The 24430-nt window shown below is 41.4% G+C and overlaps 1 protein-coding gene across 1 annotated transcript in view; it reads right to left on the reverse strand.

Annotated features, from left to right (window-relative positions):
• Nucleotides 1-24430, reverse strand: part of shq1 (SHQ1, H/ACA ribonucleoprotein assembly factor) — a 64712-nt gene that overhangs the window by 12460 nt on the left and 27822 nt on the right. The window contains exons 10-11 of the mRNA XM_028022817.1: nucleotides 16340-16463; nucleotides 4289-4409 (exon numbers count right to left, since the gene is read on the reverse strand). Of these exons, the coding sequence (XP_027878618.1) occupies nucleotides 4289-4409; nucleotides 16340-16463 (245 nt within the window). The remainder of the gene's footprint in view (nucleotides 1-4288; nucleotides 4410-16339; nucleotides 16464-24430) is intronic.

A 24430-nucleotide genomic window follows, 5' to 3' on the forward strand; every position in this document is an offset into this window, starting at 1 on the left:
GAACCCTTGTGACAGTATAATGGCCAGTGATAATCCTAAACAACAAAGGTTTTCTAATTTAACCAGGAGAACGAATAGCCTAGCTAGCAAAATAGCATCAATGGCTGCCTCCAACATGGAACCACTTGGCAAAAGTAAATGCGGAGATCTTGTTTCCGTGTCCCAACTGATCACAGAACTATCTTGGCAGTGGAACAACTTTAAAGCTGCAGTATGTAACTTTTTCAATACCATGGACTTAACCTGAAAATTTGAACAAGCTCCTACAAGCCCCGCCCCCTTGCTCACTGCTGCGTCATGCAGCCCTCCCTCAGCAGAACCTCCCACACAGAGAAAACTAGAGTGAATGCGCAGTCTAGTAAACAAAGCTCCACTACAGCAGTTAAACAGCTATAGCATTGGGTAGGTATCAACGTTATGATTTGCATTTTAAAAATAGTTGGCTCATATTTAATTTTAACATTGCACTCTTTTTAGAAGTTATAAATATCTAGTAAGCTAACATACAAGCAGCTACGACATGTACTTACTCCATGTTAGATAAGGTTTGCTAACGATCTAGGCAACATGTCAAGTTAATTAGCAACTCTTCATTTTGCAAGGTGTGACATTTCATCTATATGTTATTAGGCCTGTCGCGATAAACAATAAATCAATTAATCGTATGATAAATTAAAACTATCAACCTCATTTTAATTATCGGCTTTATCGTTTCTTCCGACCTTTTTGTCTTTCTGTTGATGACACTGAATGACAAAAGGCTCAACTCCGGTGCTCTCCACTGACAGACTCCACTGACATCTCCCATCCTCATTTTCTTACTGTAATGCCCAGTGCACACGACACGATCTTGGAGCTGTCGGCCCATTTTCAAAACCTGAGAGACCACAAACTAGCCGACAGAAATCCTAGGTATAACGGTTTGATCGGGTTCAAGCCTGCCGTGTGGTGTCCAACAATGGGCACAAAATAATTGCTATAAGTTCAGTTAACTAATTTTAAAACCAGGCATTAATCAATGCTTTACTACAATCTACCTGCAATGCATGTGGCTAGTGTCAGTCCTGACTGAATGAAAATCATGTCACGTTAACGAAGAACAGCTGAAAAGTTACCGGGTTTCTCAACTGCAGTAGCAATTTTGCTCCAACTACTTCCCTTGTCATTTCTATATTCTTTGCATGAAATGTTGAATAAACATTAATGTTGTTTCCTCATATAATCTCCAATGTCCGGGATTCCCCTCTGTAATTTCCCCTCAGAAAGCACGGAGGAGAATCCTCACTTTCTGATTGGCTACCTGTCACATTCAACAGGCTGCGTTAACTCCCAGTCGGGGAAAACCCCTGATTTAGATCAGAGCGGCCACCATGATCTACCGCAGGGTTGCTCAAACTTTTTGAGACCAAGATCTACTTTTTCTCTCACCAGCCGACTGAGATCTACCTCATGACACAAAGACATAAAAATTATGGAAAATCGATCTTGAAGATCCAATCTATGCATAATTACTAGACCTGAATGCAGTGAAGACAGCTAGGATCCTACTAAGTTAATCTCCAAGATGCTGAAGGATGTTGTGGGGGACGGCACATTCCCGTCTCCCCCGGAACTAGAGTGCGTACAGCACACAGCTGGATCCAAGCCCTAAGCAGGACGACCTTCATCCTTGCATTCCTTCGGAACTGGAGAAAGAAGTCATTATAAGATGGTCCAGGCAGCACAAACTAAAGTATCAGGGAACCACCCTGAGAATATATCCAGATCTCAGCATCACTCTTGCAAAGAAATGGTTGGCATTCAATGATGTTAAAGGGGCTCTTTACCAGAAAGGTGTGACATTTCATCTTCTTTTCCTTACCTGTCCTAAATTTACGTTTGAGAAAGCCACTTATTTGAAATGGCAGAAAAGGCCCAGGAGTTTTATGAATGCTGCATTGCAAAATAAACAACCTGCAGACTTTTTTTGACCCAGGATGAAACAGATGGGGAGAACGAAAAAAGAGGAAAAAATTATTCTAAAATAAGCAGATTATTGACTTGTATCCTATTGCACCTGTGGACTCTGCAGTGAACGACGCATTGCCGAGAAGGGGGAAGACGGATAAAGAAACCATTTGTCCCTGGTTTTAGTTTCACAGAACTTAGTGGGTAAAACAATTCAGCTTCAAGAGGATGCAGCGTTCATATGTGTTCATCCATATGTGCTCTTGGGACCAGGACATCCTAGGCCACAGTTCGATGATCGACTTTGTCTCACTGAATTTGCGGCCGTATGTCTTGGACACTCCAGTGAAGAGAGGTGTGGAGCTGTCCACTGACTACTACCTGATGGTGAGTTGGCTCCTAGGGTGGGGGAAGATGATGAGCAGACCTGACAGGCCCAAACGTATTATGAGGGTCATCTGGGAATGTCTGGCAGAGTCTCGTGTGAGACGGAGCTTTAACTCCTACCTCCGGAAGAACTTTGAACACGTTTTGGGGGAGGTGGTGGACATTGAATTTGAGTGGATCATTTTCTGTGCCTCCATTGTAGTGGCAGCTTATCAGAGCTGTGGCCGCAAGATTAGCAGTGCATGTCAAGTAAGTAACCCTAGAACCCGCTGGTGGACACCTTTGGTGAGGAATGCTGTCAGGCTGATGAAGGAATCCTACCTGGCCTTTTTGGAACCCCAGAAGCAGCTGATCAGTACCGGCAGTCTACCAAAAGACTACCACACGGCTTTGAGGCGATTCTCACCATAAAGCATCCCAGGAAAGGACAGCACCAACACTGTTTATAGTGGGAATGATGTGCCTATGACCTCGACTTGGGACATTGTGGTCTTTTGGGCAGAATACTTCAAAGTCCTCTTCAATCCTACTAACATGCCTTCCATTGAGGAAGCAGAGCCTGGGGACCCTGGGTTGAGGTCTACAATCTCTGGGAATGAGGTCGCTGAGTCAAGAGAGGCAAGGCCCCGGGGTTGGATGAGATTCGCCCAGAGTTCCTTAAGGCTGTGAATTTTGTAGGGTTGTGTTGGTGACGCGACATATTGCATGGAACACTGAACCAACTCTACACCGACGGAGTTAATTAATCAAAATAAATGCATTAAAGTTCTGGACCTTTCCATAACATATTACTGTGCAATATCAATACTCTGCTGACCGGAAATTCAGCTATTAGCATATCATAAAACTGATACAGAAACAGTCTTCTGTCAGAGGTCTTTTTAAATGAACTGACTTATATAGCACTTTTGAAGACATTAAAAGACACTTTTCATTTTTCATTCCCTTTCAGGCACACACTCACACACTGATGATGGCAAGCTACTTGATTGTAGCCAGAGATCCAACCATTCTGAACATACTTGGATGATACCAGTTACAACAACATTAAGTTTCTCTTTGAGATAAAATAATTTTTGAATTGAATTTAAATGGGGAAAAAACTTACTTATGTGTTTATGCAACTTTTCTACACATGAAAAATTGTCTTCAGCTCATTTATATGTAGGGAATTCTCAGGCAGATTTCTTTTACAGGGTGACAAAGCCATGGTTCACAGCTGTAAGTCTTTGGAAATATTCACAAATATTAATTCCCAATCCTACAGTCCAGATGACTCTTCAATTGAGGAGATAAACGCAAGCCATCAAGCTTAAACCCTGCAGCTGATTTCTTACATTCCAGCATTTGAACCGTTCTCAGAGCAGAACTTCAGATTCGGAACTGGAAAAGTCTTGACGTAGGGGGAGCGGTGGTGGTGGTGGGGTTGCACTAAATCCCCGTGGACCTGTTATTGTGTCTACATCTGGGCACAGAGCCTACAACATCAGGCACACATTTTTCAACTGGGCTTCTTTCCAGATGAGCACATCACTCAGCTGAACTTTGGCCAAGAGTAAAACAGAGCTCATTACTGAGAAATGTGCTTGCAGGCTCACATTTAAAGTGTGTGAGTAATTTTTAAATATGAACTAGGAGGAGGAGAAAGCGGATGACCTGTATCATCTGAAGAACAAAGCACAGATTCTCGATGTTAGGCTTGAAGAGCTACAGTGAATTGCACACCCTAGACTTTTTTGTCACATTACAACGCCAAACCTGAACATACAGTAGCACAGAACTGTAAAGTGGATGAAAAATTATGCAATATGAAAATGCATGGTGTGCAATCGTATTCGATCTAAGTCAATTTATTGTGGAAGCTCATAATTTTTAAGTACCGTACTACTACAACGGTACTTAAGAAGGTGGTGTATGAAGCTGAGCACGGATTTGTGTGCCTGGATGGACTTACCTGACCCTCTGGATCCAGATGCAGTAATCTGTGATGTACAAGTCGTTCAGTATGTAGGCTGGGTCGTTCTCTCTGAAGACTTTGTGAATATCCAGCAGGCATTTGAGGACACAGGCTTTCCCTTGGCACGGGAACACAGTGTGGCAGGCAAATGGAAAAACAGTGTTATTTGAAGTCTGTACAGAGGATGAGAACGTGCTGTGGCTGCTGGCAGATGCAGCATCCATCTTAAGGCTCGCACTCTTTGTTCCATACATAAAAGCCAAGGTATGAGATGAGAGGGAAATCCTAGCATGCAGCAGGGTAATTTGATCCATATGTTTCAAGAAGAGTTCCTGGGTAAGAAGGGACTCATTTGAGGCATAGGAGACAAAGAACCTGGGTGTGTGTTTAACAACCTTGACACTAGAAGCCTATTTTGGATTCGTTTTGCATTCTATTTAATGCTGGTTCTATCTGGAGTGTGTAACTTTAGTATTGAGGCTACATGATGTTGGTGTTTGTTGTGCGATGAGTTGTAAGGATTGCACTGATATAAAAATTTGGCCCAATATCAAAATCCAATATTCTCATTGCAGCTGTGGCCGATAACCGATATTTACCAATATTGTGTATATATACAGAATATATATATACACTGCTCAAAAAAATAAAGGGAACACTCAAATAACACATCCTAGATCTGAATGAAAGAAATATTCTCATTGAATACTTTGTTCTGTACAAAGTTCCATTTGCACAACAGCAGGTGAAATTGATTGTCAATCAGTGTTGCTTCCTAAGTGGACAGTTTGATTTCACAGAAGTTTGATTTACTTGGAGTTATATTGTGTTGTTTAAGTGTTCCCTTTATTTTTTGAGCAGTATATATATATATATATATATACTGTATATATACTTCCCAGTCCTTTCTACACCTTGAAAGAAAACAATCACAGTGCTGAGTTCTCTGCTTCAGTTTAACTCCCCACAATAATGCAATGCATCACTGTCACTCCAGAGACAAACAGCAACAAGATGGAAATAAATGCTGTTGTTTTGTTGTTGTTTTTAAAGGCTTTATTGCTTCTAGTGGCCTTTATTTGAGAGTAGTCTGACAGGAAAGTGTGTTAAGAGAGAGGGGGAAGAGAGGGTCATCCATATATGGGTTGTGCTTTACCCCTGTGCCACCACAGCACACCCAAATATTGATCCCATTTTTATTTATTGGACCGATATCAATAAGTTAAAAATAACTAGAATATGTGCAAATTCTCGTCTTGACACTGTTGACCTCCGGATGAAGAAGGCCCATACCAATGTATAAGTAGATGTTAGTACAAAAATATTGTGAATCCCTAAAAAAATTATTAAAGTTTGCCGCTATTAATATTAGGGCAGATATATTATGCATCCCTATAAAACAACTACAACTGACCAATGCTGATGTTAGTGCCAATATATTGTGAATCCCTATAAAAAAATCTGTAAAATAGGTCCATATTGAGGCCAACTCAGCCACCAAGTGGTAGGCCACGTAAACTGACTGAGCGGGGTTAGCGGATGCTGAAGCGCATTGTGCAAAGAGGCTAACAACTTTCTGCAGAGTCAATCACTAAAGATCTCCAAACTTCATGTGGGCCTCATATTAGCTCAAGAACAATGTGCAGAGAGCTTCATGGAATGGGTTTCCATTCCATGGCCTGAATGAGCTGCATCCAAGCCAGGATCAGGGATGCTTTACATCATCATGTGATGTAAAGCATCAGATGCAGTGGTGTAAAGCACGCGCCACTGAACTCTAGAGCAGTGGAAGCACGTCCTCTGGAGTGACAAATCGCGCTTCTCCATTTGATAGACGAGTCTAGGTTTGGCGGTTGCCAGGACAACGGTACTTTTCTGACTTTTCATTGTGCCGAGTGTAAAGTTTGGTGGAGGGGGATTATGGTGTGGAGATGTTTTTCAGGAGGTCCATAAAGACATGGAGGGGAGAGTCTAGTGTTTGTGAACTTGGCTGGCCTGAACAGAGTCCTGACCTCAACCCAATAGAACACCTTTGGAAAATCTTTCTTTTTTTAGGTTTTTCTAACACTAAGCTCTGCACACATTTCTAAAGATTCAGTTTTGATTAAGTTCATAAAGATATTTAATTTTCATGCTGTCAGGAGATACAATCCAATTAACTCACATGTCTTTCATACTTTATAATTACAAAATATCCTCACCCCACAGCTCGGGAGTTGGCATAAAGGCTTGTTAAAATACATTCAGCTGGACAGATACTGGAATGGAAGACACTTGACATATAGGATCCTACCAAATATTGCATCCAAGATAATTTGATGATAATATTGATTTCCATACAATTACACTGCGATATCAACTATAATTCAATATATTATGCAGCTCTAATTCAGCTCATTGTCTGACTGCATTGTGCCACGGGTACAAGGGCAGCCTCTAACAGCTGCTCCATCCTGACATTTGATTCCCATACAGATGAGAGATCAATATGGCTGTTAGTTCTACAGGAAAATAAAACACACTATATTCTCAAAGTATTTGCTCATCTGCCTCTACAACCTAGGTCACGTAAACTTTTAAAACACAGGAAGTCAATGAGGTGAGTGAATGCCAATTTGGATGTGATAAGTAATATTTTGGCTCATGACATATTTCAACATGGTCTTAAATTTGTGGAAAAAACTTGAAGGAAAGTGCTGCAAATGTCACACGTTGCTTCATACATGACATTTAATAATTAGTGGTTCAGCTGTTTACAAAATTGATCATTAGGTCAGCAACATAATGTAGAGGCTCTGTACAGTTCTGTGAGCTGTGCACACCAAATTAGGCCATCATTTTTCAAGGTTAGCAACGCAAAACGAGGACGCATGACGTGGTTGGGCTGCTGTTGACTTATAATCACAGTCAAAAGACCCACAACAGGTGACAGGAGTTCATCTATGTTATAAGTCAAGTGCAGTGTTGTATAAAGTACTGAAATATCAGAGTCAAGTAAAAGTATATGTACCTCTCCAAAATATGACTTTGGTAAAAGTCCAAGTCACTGACTGAAATGTTACTTGAGTTAAAGTCTTAAAGTATCTGAAACGTCTTGTACTTAAGTATGGAAATTACTGTAAAAATGGATGTACTCAAGTAATGCAATGAAAAGTACAAGTAAAAAGTAAAACAAAGCAAATGCAGTTTGAATGACATTTTTTATATTTTGGTAAACTTCTCAAATACACTTAAAATAATGTACACAACCAAGTGCAGGCAAAATTAAACCTGCTAATAGATATACCTGCAGGCATCATTTAGTTAAGAAAATGAGGTGCTTTACCTATAGCACAAGGTTAACTTAACCTGCTTTACAACTGAACCAGCTTCTTAGTAAACCCTCCAGGACAGAAAATACAAAGTTTTTGTAAGCCTTAAGTTTTCCATTCAAGTAAGGTCAGTGCTGAAAATGAGAAAAATAAATAGTACAGAAAATGCGGCCAACATGAAGAAAAAAAAGCTGATACGATTACTCTACTTCACAAATCAGTGAATCAGTCAATCCTACAATCAGTAGGTGGTGTCAAAACACTTTGTTTCTCTCTCGCTTTTTTGTAACGAGTAACTAAACCACACATTGAAAATGTATCGGAGTAAAAGTACGCAATTAAGTTCGGAAATATAGTGAAGTAAAAGTGAAAGTTATCAAAAATTTTCCATACTCGAGGAAAGTATGAAGTACTCCAAAATATACTTAAGTAAAGTAGTGTTTTTACTTCGTTACTTTACAACACTGGTCAAGTGCAATGAACTTGTACATGTCTGATTTGTGAACTGGATTTTGTTTTATGACATTACATTAAGAAGGTTTTTGAAATGGCAAATTTCCTAGAAACCAAAAAATAGTCATTGTATGCCATTTTAGAAGTCTTAATAATCTTTTACTATTTTATTAAAATGGCAAAATACCCTTAAAAAAATAAGGGTAGTTTTATTAAGTGCTTGGGTTGTTTTCAGAAGCAGTAGCGACTCAAATGGAAGTACAAAACATGTAAATTATTAATTTTGCATAACATGTCCCCTTTAATAAGCAGTTGTAAAACAGCAGCCTTTTACAGGTTATTTCATGCATAAACTTTTTAACTGAAGAAAATTAACTAAAGTTTAAAAAGTGAATATAGAATAGAATAGAATAGAATAGAAGTACTTTATTCATCCCAGCAGGGAAATTACTTTGCAGTTACAGCATAGAGACAAGACACAATAACAACTACCACTGAGTAGTAGTTGTAGATAAAATAAAAATAAAATATAAAATGCTATAAATTGTAAAAATATGAAATGCTGTTAACATAAAAGCAACTTAAGAGCAGTCCTTGCAAAGATAAAAAAAAAAATGTAGATGTATATGTAAATACGTATATGTACAGCAAGTGTGCCACAGTGCAGTTGTGCAAAATCGGACTGATTAGTGCAGAACAATGATTTAGCTTTTATTGTATAAGAAAAGATTTTGCATTAAAATGTTTAGAAACTACAAAAGCCATTTGCTGTAAGTGCAAAGTTTCCCCACACATGCAGTGGGGCAGGTGAAATGGTGAAATGGTTCGGGTTTTTACCTCAGGTTTGCAGAACCACAAAACATCTGCTCCTACCATTCTGACATATGCCTTTTCCAAAAATGATCCAACAAAGCGAACTGCTCCAGCCTCCTTTCCAATCAACCATTTAAATAGCTTAATGGTGTGGCCAACATCTCCATGAGGGTCAGAGAATCAGCTTTTCCCAACCTCCTCTGAACTGGTTGGCATTCTCCTCTGGCATTCCGGACCAATCCAACTAAACAGCACACGAACAGTGAGGAAAAGCTTAAAGTAACATTTGGTTCTCATTTAAAACATGGGGTTATACATGGGGAGCTGTGCCCTAAGACGAATTTGGATCATATGAGGCAAAAGCACATATGCTTGCAAGACTTGGCCTTTTTTTTCTCAACAGGAAGACTGTGTCATTTTCTCAGCTTGTGGAAAACTAGAGCAAAGGTTACACTTTGATTCTAGCTAAATAGAAGTAATCAAACTTTTTAAATAAGTAAAATTCAGGTAAGCTAAATCTCTTTACCAGCTGAGCAGATCTACAAGCATATTTGCCTATTTTTATTTGCAGAATTGAAAAACATCTGTCTGGCACTTTAAGTTGACTGAGCCATTCTAACACAACCCAACCATTCTATCTTTGGCAGGATGTTTTGGTGCTTCTGTCCTGCCTGTAGGTGAATCTCTACACAAGTCTTAAGTGTTCTGCAGACGCTAACAGGTTTTCTTGAGGATTCCTCTCCAGCAACCAAAAGCCTAACACAATGTTTCCCAACCCTGGTCCTCAAGGCACACTGCTCTGCATGTTTTAGATGTTCCCTTCCTTCAGCCCAGATCATATGTTTTCTGATTGGCCAAAAATTCATCCTGAGAAATCCAGCTCTATGACACAAAACACAGATGGAGAACTGAATGGCGATGACAATTGATCAGAATTGTGTAGGAAGACAATGGCCAGGCTTCCAGGGTTGAGGAGCACATGAATAAGAGATGTGCTGTTGATGGAGTCTCATACTGGAGCAAAATTTCCACAGTAGTCTTAAGTATTAGAGAAAGGTGATGTTTTGAAGCTTATCTCACTTTGGTCAGGGCAGATTCAGTTTGTGGCCTCCACAGTTTGTTGAGATTTTGAGGTGAAAAATCATTGGATCATGGAGGGAACATGAAACCTTCATTTTTCTTTGTAAGAGCTTCAGTGATGAAATGTTATTTCAAATGAACATCAATAAAAAAAAGGTTTTTTTACACTATTTTGCCAATGTTCAATGCCTAAAGGGTATAGAAAGTTCACTCCCTTGGATGCTTTAACCCTTTTTATTGTTTTTACAAATCCGTCATGATCAACAAACCTTTTTTTTTTTTAAAAGAAGCTATAAAAACATTCCAAGTGGTGAAACTTTTTACTGGCACTAAGAGCAGCAGCAGGTTTTGTACAAACCTGCACAAAGTGTTCTGCGTTTGTCAGATTTTTTCCAGTATAATGAAAGCTTGGAAGGTCTGACAGACACAGCTTCCACCAGGTCAGGAACATTTTATCTGTGACGGAACTATTGGTAAAAACAATCCATCCATCTTCTTCCGCTTATCCGAGGTCGGGTCGCGGGGGTAGCAGCTTCAGAAGGGAGGCCCAGACTTCCCTCTCCCCGGCCACTTCTTCCAGCTCTTCCGGGGGAATCCCGAGGCGTTCCCAGGCCAGCCAAGAGACATAGTCTCTCCAGCGTGTCCTGGGTCTTCCCCGGGGCCTCCTCCCGGTGGGACGTGCCCGGAACACCTCACCAGGGAGGCGTCCAGGAGGCATCCTGACCAGATGCCCAAGCCACCTCAACTGGCTCCTCTCAATGTGAAGGAGCAGCGGCTCTACTCTGAGTCCCTCCCGGATGACTGAGCTTCTCACCCTATCTCTAAGGGAGAGCCCAGCCACCCTACGGAGAAAACCCATTTCGGCCGCTTGTATCCGCGATCTCGTTCTTTCGGTCATGACCCAAAGCTCATGACCATAGATGAGGGTGGGAACGTAGATCGACCGGTAAATCGAGAGCTTCGCTTTTTGGCTCAGCTCTCTCTTCACCACGACGGACCGGTACAGCGCCCGCTTGACAGCAGACGCTGCGCCAATCCGCCTGTCGATCTCCCGCTCCCTTCTTCCCCCATTCGTGGAGGAGTTTAAGTATCTCGGGATCTTGTTCACGAATGGTAAAAACAAATTTAAAAAAAATCACTACCCTGAGCACACTCAGACTCTGTTATACACTTTTTTGACTTTTCAATGACTATTATACAAGTAGGTCAGAGTTGTTTAACTTCTCTCTGATCAGATGCCTCAGCTTTCCCAGCCTTCTCAACATTCAGGAGACTACAGCATCTTCTGTAAAATATCTGGATGCATGAACAAAGACGTCTGTTGACTGGATCCTGCTGCAGGTAACATTTAGTTTTCCTATCATGTTGGTAAAAGAATGACAGCACTATTATCCTGATGCTGGCCTCCATACCTCCTAACTCCAGTGTCCCCTATGCTCCCTGCTCCTCCCTGCATTTCTGATGGCTCTTGATTTACACTTCCGATACAGGTGGAGGGCCTTGTTGGGAATACTTGCCATCATGCCTCAGGGCTGCTTAAATATTTACCACTGGATAGCATTTCCTCTGCAGCCCTAACCTGTCTACCATTGTTGAAAGGTTAGTTTTGCTAATACCTATGAGTGATTGTTTAAGCAGCCTTGTAAACAGAGTGGCTAAAACTGGACTGTGCATTAGAGTTTCCCTCACTATGACAAATTAATGAGGATGCAGTGTAATTCTGGGAGGAAACACTCTCAGACACAAGCAAGGCCAAATTTCAGTTCATTAGGGAAGAGCCACATTACTCATTTGAGCATAATGCTTGAACTATGAAGGGGTACAGCAAGAAACATGAATAAACAGAGTTCTTAAACAATTCTATGTTGACTGGCATGTTTGCTTGCTTGTTTGTTTGTTGCCTGGCTGGTTTATGGATGGACAGATCAACAGGTTGATGGATGGATCCAAAAGCTAGACTTTTATTTGCACCAACAGTCACAATTATTTAACAATGGAAATGAATAAATTCAAAAAGTATTTTTGCATACTTGTTCCTTTTATTCAATTTCCAGACTTTACGAGGAACCCAGAACAAAGCAGTAACTCTTACCAAAAGCTGGGCTTGAGTATTAGATTTTATGAAATATTAGGTTGAAAACGGAAGTAGATGTTCGAACATAAGAAAAAGACAGTGCGGGGAAAAAGTGACTGTCTTTTCTCTCACACTCCTGAACACTAATCTTCCTACTCGGTGAGTTGATGAAATGCTAATTAGGGGTTTAAAAGGCCTCTAATTTGCTGTCATTTACCAGTGTTAGAATTGTCCCCAGCAGGACAATCTCAGCCTTTACATGTACCAAGTGTGTTTACATTGTTGACTCTTCACAGTCTGCAGGGGCTTTTCCCTTAAAGACTAAAGATATCAAAGTCAACAGCTAATCCTTTCAGCTAATCCATGTTTCCCTCCATGGGCCAGGTGAAAATAAATATACTAAGTATATAATATTTTAGATTAGTCAGACTAATGTTGAGTATGCTTCAAGTTCGCTTAGGATTAGCTAACTTGAAGTGTGTCATTTTGGAACAACTAATTTTGTGCTTAGTGTATTGTAATAGTAATCAACTTGTAGAAAAGAACAATTTAAAGTGTACTAAGTGTACTATCACATGCTTTTTTGGAACAAATATTTCACCAAGGACAGAGTATTATACAATTTATTAAAACAATTTATTCTCCTTTAGGAAGGAGAAACTGACATTTCTCCTTCCTAAGAACATAATATATATTAATATAGTTTTCTTCATTAACTTAACCTGGTTTTAATTAAGCTCAGTATGCCAAAGAGACTTTGATATTGTGAGGCTGTTATAACTCGTTCATCATTGTTTTTATCTTCAACATATTTTTGCAGTCTAAGCAAATGAAGATGAAAGAGGAAGCCAGGGATCAGGAATTAGAAAACCTAAAGACTTTCCTGTCTCAGAAGAGGCTCTGGCTCGACCAGATCACCAACCAGTTCTGAGGATGAACCTCCACATCATCTTCATGGTGGAAGGCTTTACTCCATGAGTACTAAGCAGCTGGCTACATTTTTAACAACAGCGTAAAAACTGTTGTGTTTCCAACACTAAGTGCTTAATAAACATGATTTGATTTTAAAATATTTATTCCCCTTGTTAATCTACATTTCTCTTTCATATATTTTATTCTTTGTTAGCTTTGAGGGCCCTGTGATGGACTGGTGACCTGTCCAGGGTGAACCCCGCCTCTCATCTGATGACAGCTGGAGATGGGCACTGCCAGTCCCCTCACCACTCTGCAAGGGTCAGCATATTCAGATCATGTATGGAAAGATTTTAAGGTAGTTTGTGAGTTTTGTTTATTTTTCCTGCACCACTCTGACAAATTCCACTCCTCAACGCTAACCACCTTCCTGCTTCTGGTCTCTCTCTAAGGACTAAGAGTTCTTCGTATCCGAGCCCTCCTCCCCGGCTTCATGGCTCTTCTTCTTTTTATGGCACTTTTTAAAAAAATTGAAAGTGTGCATTACCGCCACCATCTGGTCTGGAGTGTGAACTGGAGCTAATGCAGTTCACTAATAGATAAATCTTACATCATACATCTGAAAATGAACTCGGTAAAGACAGCTTCTGTGTTTTAGTTAAAAAACTAGGGGCGTGCCGTGGTGGCGTAGTGCGACCCGTATTTGGCAGTGGTGGAGAAAGTACTCATACAATGTACTTAAGTAAAAGTACAAATACACAGACAAAAATTTACTCAAGTAAAAGTCAAAGTACCACATTATTATTTTACTTAAGTAAAAGTAAGAAAGTACAAGCTTTTAAAACTACTTAAGTATTAAAAGTAAAAGTACTTGCCGACCATAATACCTAAAGGCTTATATAATGTCATTAAGTGTACCTATCGTATTTAGTTTTAATAAATCAGTAATGTACCATTTTAATGAGCAATGCTGCAGATAAAGCATGTTTTTATTGTGTTTACCCCCTGTGACAGTTTAGATTTAGATATTTTATTCTATGCATCAGAATTCCAGGGATGACCTGCAGGGTTACATGTAATTAGGCAAAATGAGAGAAATTATTATACCTTTGAAATGTTTTATTTAATTCAAAATAAACACGTTCAAAAGAAAATTGTTTCCCTGAAAAAAGGGACTTTAAACTGACCTAACAAACATCAAGCGATTTGGAAACATCTAGTCTTTCGTCCTAACAAAACATGAACTTAACTTTTCATCTTCTTGAGGGAGGGCCTAATGGTTATTTCCCGCTTTGGATTGGTTCAGCGGACTGATTCTGCTCTCGCCATTGGATACTTTCAAACTAACGAACAAATCAAAAAACTGAAATGCGTCTTGGATGTAACGAGTAACGAAACGCTATATAGAAATGTAGTGAAGTAGAAAGTACAGATACTTACTGTTAAATGTAGTGGAGTAAAAGTAGAAAGTACCCATTATTAAATCTACTTAAGTAAAGTACAGATACACGAAAATTGTACTTAAGTACAGTAACGAAGTACTTGTACTTCGTTACTTCCCACCACTGGTATTTGGAGGCCTTGAGTCCTCGACGCGGCCGTCGCGGGTTCGACTCCCGGACCCGACGATATTTGCCGCATGTCTTCCCCCCTCTCCTTCCCTATTTCCTGTCGGCCCACTATCATATAAGGGACACTAGAGCCCACAAAAAAGACCCCCTGGAGGGGTAAAAAAAAAAAAAAAACTGAAAACAACAGATCAAATTCAGAGAGATGTAGAACTGAAGATATCTGCTACATTTAGTGTTATGTGTTGTTTTTGTTGTAGAACCTCTGTCACTAAACTGTCAATGTTTGATGTTTTGAAGCATGAACACATTATTTACTACTTTGTTAAACAACATTACGTCAAGTTCCATTTTAAGGGTTGTTTTTTTTTTTATTCTTTGCCATTTTAAGAAAATAAGAAAATATTATTAAGGCTCCTAAAATTGCATACTTTATTAGCCTAGAGTATACACTGAGAGTATACACTTTTTTGAGTATGACCCAAGAGAAATAGTATTTCATTTTAATGTCTGCTGTCTAGAAGATGCACCAAAACTAGCTGTGTTTCCATGATAAATGTGCACAAAACTTTATCGGTATTCGGCTAACATAGAAAAACCACAATTTTGCAATTTACAATAAATAAGAAACACAATTAAAATCACACATAAATAAGTTTGTTCATGCTATATAACATTAAAAAACATGTTGCACCATCATCCTCCTTCCACTTCCTGTTGCCTTCTTTGATTTTTCTACCAGTAGTAACATCCGTTGATCACAACTCATTCAATAATACAGCTAATTTCAATACAGCTGAAAAACTAACTCCTTCTATTTAGAATGAGTAGCTAACTCATTCTACTTACTCATTCTGGTTTTTGATAAAAGCACCAAAACCTTTTATCAACAAATTAAACATTTTTTGAAATTGCCATGTTTCCATTAAGCAAATGTTTTTGTAATTTCAAATTTCACATTTCACATTTACATGGTCAATGGAAACCAGTGGCGTGCCATGGGGTTTCAGTCAGGGCCTTCAGTAGGCGTTAACTATATCTGAACAATACACACATTGTGAAGGACAATGCAAAAACTATTCACCACACCAAGCTACAGCCATCTAATAATAGGCAAATAAATAAACATACTCCAAGTTAAGCAAATATATATAACTGTATACTTTAACAAAATACACAGGCAACACCGCACATAATTGAACAGTCAGCAATTTAGCAAAACCTTTCTATGTTCCCCAGTTAAGCTCAACATTAATCCAAATTGCTCAAATAGCACATGTAAACAATTAAAAGAAATAATGTTTTGTAAAGTCTGTATGGGAAAATAATAGAAAAGTAACACTCACTCATTACTTGTAAATAAAATCCATGCATCTGTGTTAGTTTTTAGCCACTCGTAGCACTCATAGGTAGTCTTTAAAATGCCTTACAAAGTTCAACAAAGTATGTAAATTTTGATTGGCTGATAATTCTGTCAGTAATGCCAACTATGGTGTATTTCATGGCATTTTTGTCAAAAGGGTAGCTGAATTTGTACAGAAGGTTCTGAGGCAGAGCAGCTAAGGCACTTTTTAAAGAAGGAATTATAGTGAATATTTAATAATACCAATAAGCAACATGTTTGTAAAATAAGAGAATTAAGTTATAGATACAATTAAATATGAATAAGACATTTTACACTTTTTCTTTTCAATTTTCTAGGGCTAGCAGAGAAGGCCCTGCTGGCCCTGACTGATGGAAACATAGATACTGATTGCTACTGGCTTTCTAAAGGTAACAGGTGCATTACTAGTCCCTTTTAAACTTTTATGTTGTGTGGTGCTCTTTGGTGACTCACCTGATTGTAAAATCTTAGCTGCGTCACAAACTGACGAGGCCACTAAAGCAAAGTGTCTGTAGAGGGGGTAGCACAAAACCCTTCGTCCAAAGGACACCAGGACGTCTCGTGAGCAGCTGTAGGTCTGCAGGAAACAGAACATGACTTTGTAAAAATGTATCCCACCTTAAAGTTAATATCTACTAACAATTCAGCTGACAATTGGAATCAGAGCTGGCATCCTGATCGGTCACTAGTATGGAAGTTGTTACTGAGAGAAGAGGACTTAAATGTGAAGTTAGATCTCAATGTCCAAAGTGAAGTCACCATTATTCCCTTTGTTTGTCTGTTTCAAAGTGTCCAGCAGGTGGCACTGTGGAGTAATTCTAAGCGTTAAGTAGCATATTTGTGCCGACATATCTGCGGAACAGCCGTTGATCCCGATCTGAAGCTGTAAAGATAACAGTAAAAGAACTTCATAAGTTGGTAAGATGACCTAGGTATAATCTGTAATGTTAGTATACAAATAATAAATATAAGCTTCATACTGTAAAATGTACTGGTCGATTTTCTTGTTTTTGTAGAGATGAGATTTTATTTAGATTGCTTTACGCCCATGACCAGTGAGTTCTGGCTGTTGTAACCGTTGAGGGATAGTACATGGCTCTGTGACAGCGTGAGTGTTTAATATAAAATGTAAACAGACTTCTGAGGTTGTGACCTCAGTATATTGTTTGTTTGACCTGTTTTGTGTATTTGTGTTGTTCAGAGGGGAGATAAATCGTATAGTGTTCAGGGCGAGAATCTGCTTCATTCTGGACAGGCTGTTGGCCGTTTTGAAGTGAGTTTGAGTTTGTTGATTTCTTTGAGGTACTTAAATGTTATACATGTTTAAAGCAATGCTTCTTGCAAAATTTTATTTTTTTATTTTTATAAATGTATATAGAATGCTTATGTAGTGGTGCTTTTCTGTATTTTTATTGAAGGATCCATTTAAGAAGCCCACTACAGTTGTCTTTTCTGGTGTCAAAGTTTTATTTGTAATTATAAATTTAAGGAGATTGTATTTTTTTTATTTTAAAGCTGTTTGAATTAATTGTTTTAATAACACATTTCACAAGTTTCTTTCTTTTGTTTATGCCAAATCAAACCCAAATTAATGCGGTTCCATTTGAGGACAGTCGGGATATAAAACCCACCTATGTAGGCCTGTCACGATAACAAATTTTGCTGAACGATTAATTGTCTCAAAAATTATTGCGATAAACGATAATATTGTTTGAAGACCTTTTTACACTGATGTAATGGAAATGACGTAATAATGCATGCGATTTTCTGCCAAAGATAGATACACTTTATTTTCAAAAGAACACTAAACACTGGAACTGATAAACAAAATAAACAAAACAACCAAAAACAAAAATAAAATGGATTCTCAGTCTCCATTAACAAAAAATTTACTTGAATAAAGACTAAACAACATAAAGCCAAATTGGAAATAAATACTGCATTCAACCAAAACAGTGCAGATTATGAAGTCTGTATACTATGTTGCCCTTCAGTAATAATTAGATTTAAATAGAGAAAATGGGCACATCGACTACCTGATGCAATAGTTCACACTACATGATTTTTTGCTCCTATTTTTCCCCTTAAGACAATCTTAGAACGCCAGCCGTTCTAAGATTGTCGCTTACGATTTCGGTTTTGAGTTGATCTCGGCAGTAGGTGACAAACTGAACGCCGACAGAACAATGAGAGCAGCACTTCCTCTTCTGACAGGCTTATCAAAATATTCACTAAGATCCTAAACGTTTGTAGCTTCATTAAAGAATTATATATATATATATATATATATGTAACCCTGTCCGTGTGAGACGACACCTCGCTGTTCCTTAGACTCTGCGTTGTGTTTTCTTTAATGGTGGTTGCCGGAAGGAAACTTGAGGCATAAATCGGACACACACGGCGGTTGAGATCGTGGTTCAGACCGTTTATTCGGACCAACCGACAGCGCAGCGGCTTCACCTTCAGAATTCACAGCAAATACTGCGTGTCAATATAAGTCTCATTAACGCAGTTATTATTATCATTCTTTTCTTTTTTTTTTTGTTTAACAGATACAGCATATATTAAAAAAAAGAGAAGAAAAAGACAAAACGATACAAAACTAACTACTTGGACATTAAAAGTAACATTTGGCTACATTGAGGAGCTGGCGGTCAGCTTTGCTTACCTTCAGAATTCACAGCAAATACTGACCGTTGTACTGCCAGCGCACCGTAACAGACGCCAAGTACGGTGTCCTTCAACGGACACACTTCACCGACTTCCACAACTCAAAGAACAAATCTAACATTTTGGTGGCATCTGCTGACATATTTAAGCCACTGCCCTACATCTACCCGTTGTTTCTTTGATGGCGTCCCAGTCATCAGACTAGACCCAAAACAACAATGAACATATAAATAAAAAAATAAAAAAACATGACTGTGTGCTGTGTCAGTGTAATGGCCAGCATGTACTCCATTAAGTGGAATTTCCTAAGTGTTTTACTGCTTTTCTGGCTTTAGCTTTCTCCCACAGCTTTCGTCCTCTTATTATCTTCTGTTGAGTGTCTTCACTTTCCACTACTTGTGACTCACAGGAAAATCTCTTTGGGGGTTGTCGATTCCTCTGCATGTTCCTTCTAAGAGCACTGGGTGCAGGGGCTGCAGTGATACCTCCATCTGTTATATGTTCCGTCCATCCATTGAATTTTCTGTCTGGTATATTCACTCCTTCCATTTCAGGCTGCTCAACCTGTTTATTTGTTGTCTCGCCTTCAACCTCCTCCACAATTTCCTCCAACGTTTCGGGCTCCAAGTGCTCCATCCCCTGCACGGTCACTCCAGAGGCTTGTCTTGTCATATCCTCTGTGTTCTCCACTATCTCTTCTGCCTGCTCTACTGGGAGGAACATACATTGTGTCAGAAGGTTCTGGTGGACCACCCTCTCAGTATCGCTGTTTTCTGGTCGCACCACGTACACAGGTATGTTGGGTTGCTTTTTCACCACTATGTAAGGTTGCGACTCCCACTTGTCCCCTAGTTTTTGCCGTCCCTCTACATGGCAGACTTTAACTAAGACTCTGTCCCCTTGGTTGAAAATTTGACCCTTTGCCTTCTGGTCATAGTACTTTTTCTGTTGACTTTTTGCCTGGTGAGAGGTCTGGTTTGCTTGGGCGTATGCCTGTGACAGACAGTCATGAAGTCTCTGAACATATGCACTGTATTCTCCTGGTTTATTAGCAGTCTGGAGCCCAAAGATGAGGTCAACTGGGAGTCTAGGATGTCTGCCAAACATCAGAAAGTATGGCGTATACCCGGTAGAGTCATGGCGTGAACAGTTATATGCATTTGTCATTGCATCTAAGTGCTCGTGCCACCGAGGTTTCAGATGTGGCTCTAATGTCCCGAGCATATTCATGAGTGTCCGGTTGAACCGCTCAGTGATGCCATTGCCTTGTGGGTGGTAGGGGGTTGTGTGGGTTTTGGTGATGCCCATACATTTGCACAGCTCCTTCACTACAGCACTTTCAAAGTTGCGCCCCTGGTCAGTGTGCAACTTAGCAGGAAGCCCAAACCGGCAGAAGAAGTTTCTCCATAGCACCCTGGCCACTGTGTTGGCCTTTTGATCTTTAGTGGGATATGCCTGTGCGTAGCGTGAGAAATGATCCGTGACCACAAGGACATTTTCCATTCCACCCTTTGACTTTTCCAAAGTCAAAAAGTCTACGCACACTAGTTCCATGGGGGCATTACTGTGAATACTGACCAAAGGGGTCTTGACTCCCGATGTTGGCGTTTTCCTGAGGCAGCATCTCTCATACTGCTCACACCAGATCTTGATCTCCTGGAACATCTGAGGCCAATGAAATCTCTCTTTTAACATCTGAACTGTTCTCTCAAAACCCAAGTGTCCGGAGTCATTGTGAAGAGCCTTCATAGCTCCCTCACGCAGCTTCTCTGGTAGCACTAGCTGTTCCACCACTCCTCTTTGATGATCGCGGCTGCGACGGTACATGATACCGTCTCTGATCACTAGCCTCTTCCACTCTTTTAGGAGAAGACAGACCTGTCGGCCACCACTGACCCTCTCACTCCGACTGGGTGTCACATTCCGACTTTTGTAGTGCCAGACAGGGCCAATAACAGGATCATCCTTTTGTCCTGCGCGGATCTCTTGCTTTGTCATGGCGGGAAGTGACTCCATACCTATGTCTCTGTATTGGTCATTAGGTCCTGGTGATTCTGGGTCCAAGTTGGCTGAGGTCATTGTGTTCTGGTTCGAAGAGTTGCCTGGATCTTGTATTGACTGATCAGCACCCTGTTCGGGCTTTTTAATGCATACCCGCAGAGGGCATGAGTGCAGAGTCTCTGTGACCTCTTGATTGGACATACGGGACAGGGCATCAGCATTTGCATTGCTTTGTCCTCTCCGGTACTGGACATCAAAGTCAAAAGCAGCCAAACGGGAGACCCACCGTTGCCCCGTGGCATCCAACTTTGCAGAGCTCATGATGTACTTGAGGGGGTTATTGTCTGTTTGGACAGAGAACTTACGCCCATAGACGTGGTCGTAGAATTTGTCTGTTACTGCCCACTTTAAGGCAAGGAACTCTAGCTTGTGGGCGGGATACCTTGCCTCTGTTGTACTCAACCCTCGGCTGGCAAAGGCTATGACTCTCTCTATGCCATCTTGAACCTGGACCAGGACAGCACCTAGTCCTTCCCCTGATGCATCTGTCTGAAGCACAAACGGTAGGTTGTAGTCCGGGTATCCCAACACTGGCGCAGTCGTAAGTCTGTGCTTTAAGGCCAGGAATGCCTCCTCACATTCCTCTGTCCATAAGAATGGTGGGTCAGATGCCAGGCCTTTTTTTCCCCTTCTTTTCTTCATTCTTGGGTCACCACCCGTGAGCCGGTATAAGGGAGCTGCCAGGACAGAGTACCCACTGACATAGCGCCTGTAGTAGCCAGCAAACCCTAGAAATTGCAGTACCTCCCTGCGGTTTGTTGGCCTGGTCCAGTCTTTGACTCTACGAATCTTCTCTGGGTCAGTCTGGATTCCCTCAGCAGATACCAGGTGGCCTAGGTACTGCACTTCTTTTCTCATCAACTGGCATTTAGAGGGTTTAAGTTTTAGACCGTGTTCCCGGAGCCGATCGAACACCAACTGCAGTCTGTTTAGATGCTCATCAAAGGTTTTAGAAAAGATGATAAGGTCATCCAGATATATTAAAAGTTGGGTGAAGTTCAGGTCTCCAAAACAGCAAGTCATGAGTCTCTGGAAGGTTGATGGAGCATTCTGTAACCCAAAAGGCATTCGGTTGGCCTCAAACAGGCCCATTGGTGTACTGAATGCTGTTTTGTGCTTGTCCTGCTCCGCCACCTCCACCTGCCAATAGCCTGAAGTGAGGTCGAGCGTGGAGAAAAACTTGGCCTGACCCAATGCTTCCAGAGCCTCTTCTATTCTTGGCAGGGGAAATGCATCTCTTGTGCTACAGGAGTTCAATTTACGGTAATCGATACACAACCGTAGTGAGCCGTCTTTTTTTGTCACCACCACTACAGGTGAAGCATATGGACTCTTACTGGGCCTTATTACCCCTGCCACCTCCATCTCAATCAACATCTTCCTGACATCTTGCCACTGTGATGGGGGAATCTTGCGATAGGGGAGCCTGAATGGCTTAGAGTCCACTAGTGGAATTTCATGTTGCACTGTCTTTGTGTGACCATAATCTAGAGGATGTTGGGAGAATACATCAGCATTCCTCTCTACCAGCTTTTTAAGAATGGAGCGCTGGTTCTCATCCTCGACTGCAGCTTTACTCAGGTTAACACAACAACTCGATATTACCTGAGTCAGACTCAGACATGTGTCTTTGGAGCTGCCTTCATAGCTTTGGCCCTGCTTTTTGTCTGAGAAGTCCAGGACACCATCCACTAGGGACACATTGGCTAGTTGTGTGTGCGGCTTGATGGTGACTGGATGTTGAGACAGATTCATCACTCTGACAGGGGTGCATCCTCGTTTCACATTAGCAAGGACCTTGGCAACCAGAAGGTCTTGAGGAAGCTTCAGGGAATGGTGGCCCTCAATCAGTGCTGTATAAGTCCTTCTCTGTGGGCCAGCTGTCACCTTGCACATTAAATCCATTTCTTTTCCCCCAGGGATGTGTATTTTGTGACCTGTATACACAGCCGGACCCACTCTGTCCTCCACATTATAATGTCCTGTGTCACCCACCTCCAAGAGGGAGGTGTACCATTCTGGATGGCTCTCTTTGACATGCTGGAGAAATTGTTGGCCATAAGTTGCTTGCAGATGGGTTCTGGAGGCCCGAAGAACATTAGTTCCTATCAACAGAGGGACAGACAGGCGATATTCTGAGTCCTAAACCACAAAAGCTGGCACATTTTTAAACTCTTTTTCCAACACTTTCAGGTTAATGCGTAGAACACCATGGTGGGTTACACTTTGACCGGCTGCACCTTCTATAGGTATCCGAGGGGGCTGTAACTTCTGTTTTTGAAGGATAGGGTGGCTGCACCAGTAGCTGTGGGTAATACTGGTTACCTGAGAACCAGAGTCAATGAGCGCTTTGCACTTCATTCCACTGATTTCCACCTCACCTTCGTTTCTAGGGCCCACTAGTGGAGTGCTCTCCCCTCCGTCAGTTATCTTTATGTCTTGTGGCTGGGGGTCTGGCTGCTCTCCCGTGGTTGCCCCGGTGACCATGGGCTCTACTCGTTTAAAGCCTGAGCAGGGTGGGAGTTGTTCCCATTCACCTTACTGGGATCTGGTAACACTGCCCTGCAGACTCTGGCTATGTGCCCTTGTTTACCACATCTGTGGCATGTCACAGTTGAGATTTGGGCTCGGATTGGAGGCCCTATGGGTGCCTGGACTTGTGGAGCAGGCAATGGAGCAGTAACTCTTGCTTCAAGGTAGGTCAATTTAGTCATTTGCTCTGCTTGGCAAAGAGCTAACTTTTTAACCAGTTCAGTAAGCTCTGACAACTCTGACACATGGGTGGTCTCTTCCACATTCACAGTTGGGCTGCTGCCAGATGCAGTCTGAATCTGGGTGTGAGCTCGCTTTGATTTGTGGAATGACTGGAACTGTTAGGTTTCTTTGGTCATGTCTCTGAGCTCAGCCTGCAGCTCTCGAAAGCTTAAGAACCTGGGCTTAAGTGGAGCGATCCTCATGTATACCTCCTCATCATTAAGACCCCTTAAAAACTGCCGGGTGAGTTTGCAGTCCCGGTCTGGAAATGGCTTGCCTCCTCTTTGACTGTCCTCTACCGCTCTCAGATTAGCTTCCAGCGATATGGCATATGAGCAGGCAGACTCCCCTGGTCTTTGGCTGCGCTCATAGAAGTCAGCCAGTGGATCTAGGGAGCTCTGTGTGTCCCCATACTCAGCCCTCAGTTCTTCAAAAGCCATCTCAGGGGTTTGGTTATGCAGAGGTAGGTTCAGGACTAATTTCCTGGCCTCGCCACTCAGATGACGCACCACAGTGGAAAATTGCAGGTGTGGCGGGAGCTCAATCGCTTCCAGGAGATATTGCATGTCCCGAATCCAATCCTCCACCAGCATCCTACTATCAGCATTACCGGTAAATATAGGAACACTTCTCACCTGGTGGGTCTGCAGGAATCCGCCGTACGCAGCCCGGCCGTGTCCGTAGAACGGATCTGTATGGTTGTGAGCTGCGTGATTCATAATTTGAGGGTTGGGCCTGTTTGAATGAACGCCCCATCGACCACTGACCGATGAATACAATGGAGCTTGGGGCACAGTGGGAGAGCCAGCATAACCGGCGGGGTGCTGGCTCACTGGCTGATAAAGGTCTGCTGGGTGTGGATAGATGGTTGCAGCAGCAGGTTGCTGCATAATCCGACTTCCTGTCATAGCCTGAGGTGGTAGGGAAGCTGCAATCATATGTATGCCAGTCCAAGGTGTAGAAGTATACTGATCCACATAGGGTGACCGAATTGGGGTTGCGGGGGTGTGCTGTGTGTTTACTCCTCCATCATTGGCCTGGGGAACTGGGGTGTGGTAC

This window comes from Xiphophorus couchianus, chromosome 7, assembly GCF_001444195.1.
Source record: "Xiphophorus couchianus chromosome 7, X_couchianus-1.0, whole genome shotgun sequence".
In the NCBI taxonomy this organism is placed as follows: domain Eukaryota; kingdom Metazoa; phylum Chordata; class Actinopteri; order Cyprinodontiformes; family Poeciliidae; genus Xiphophorus; species Xiphophorus couchianus.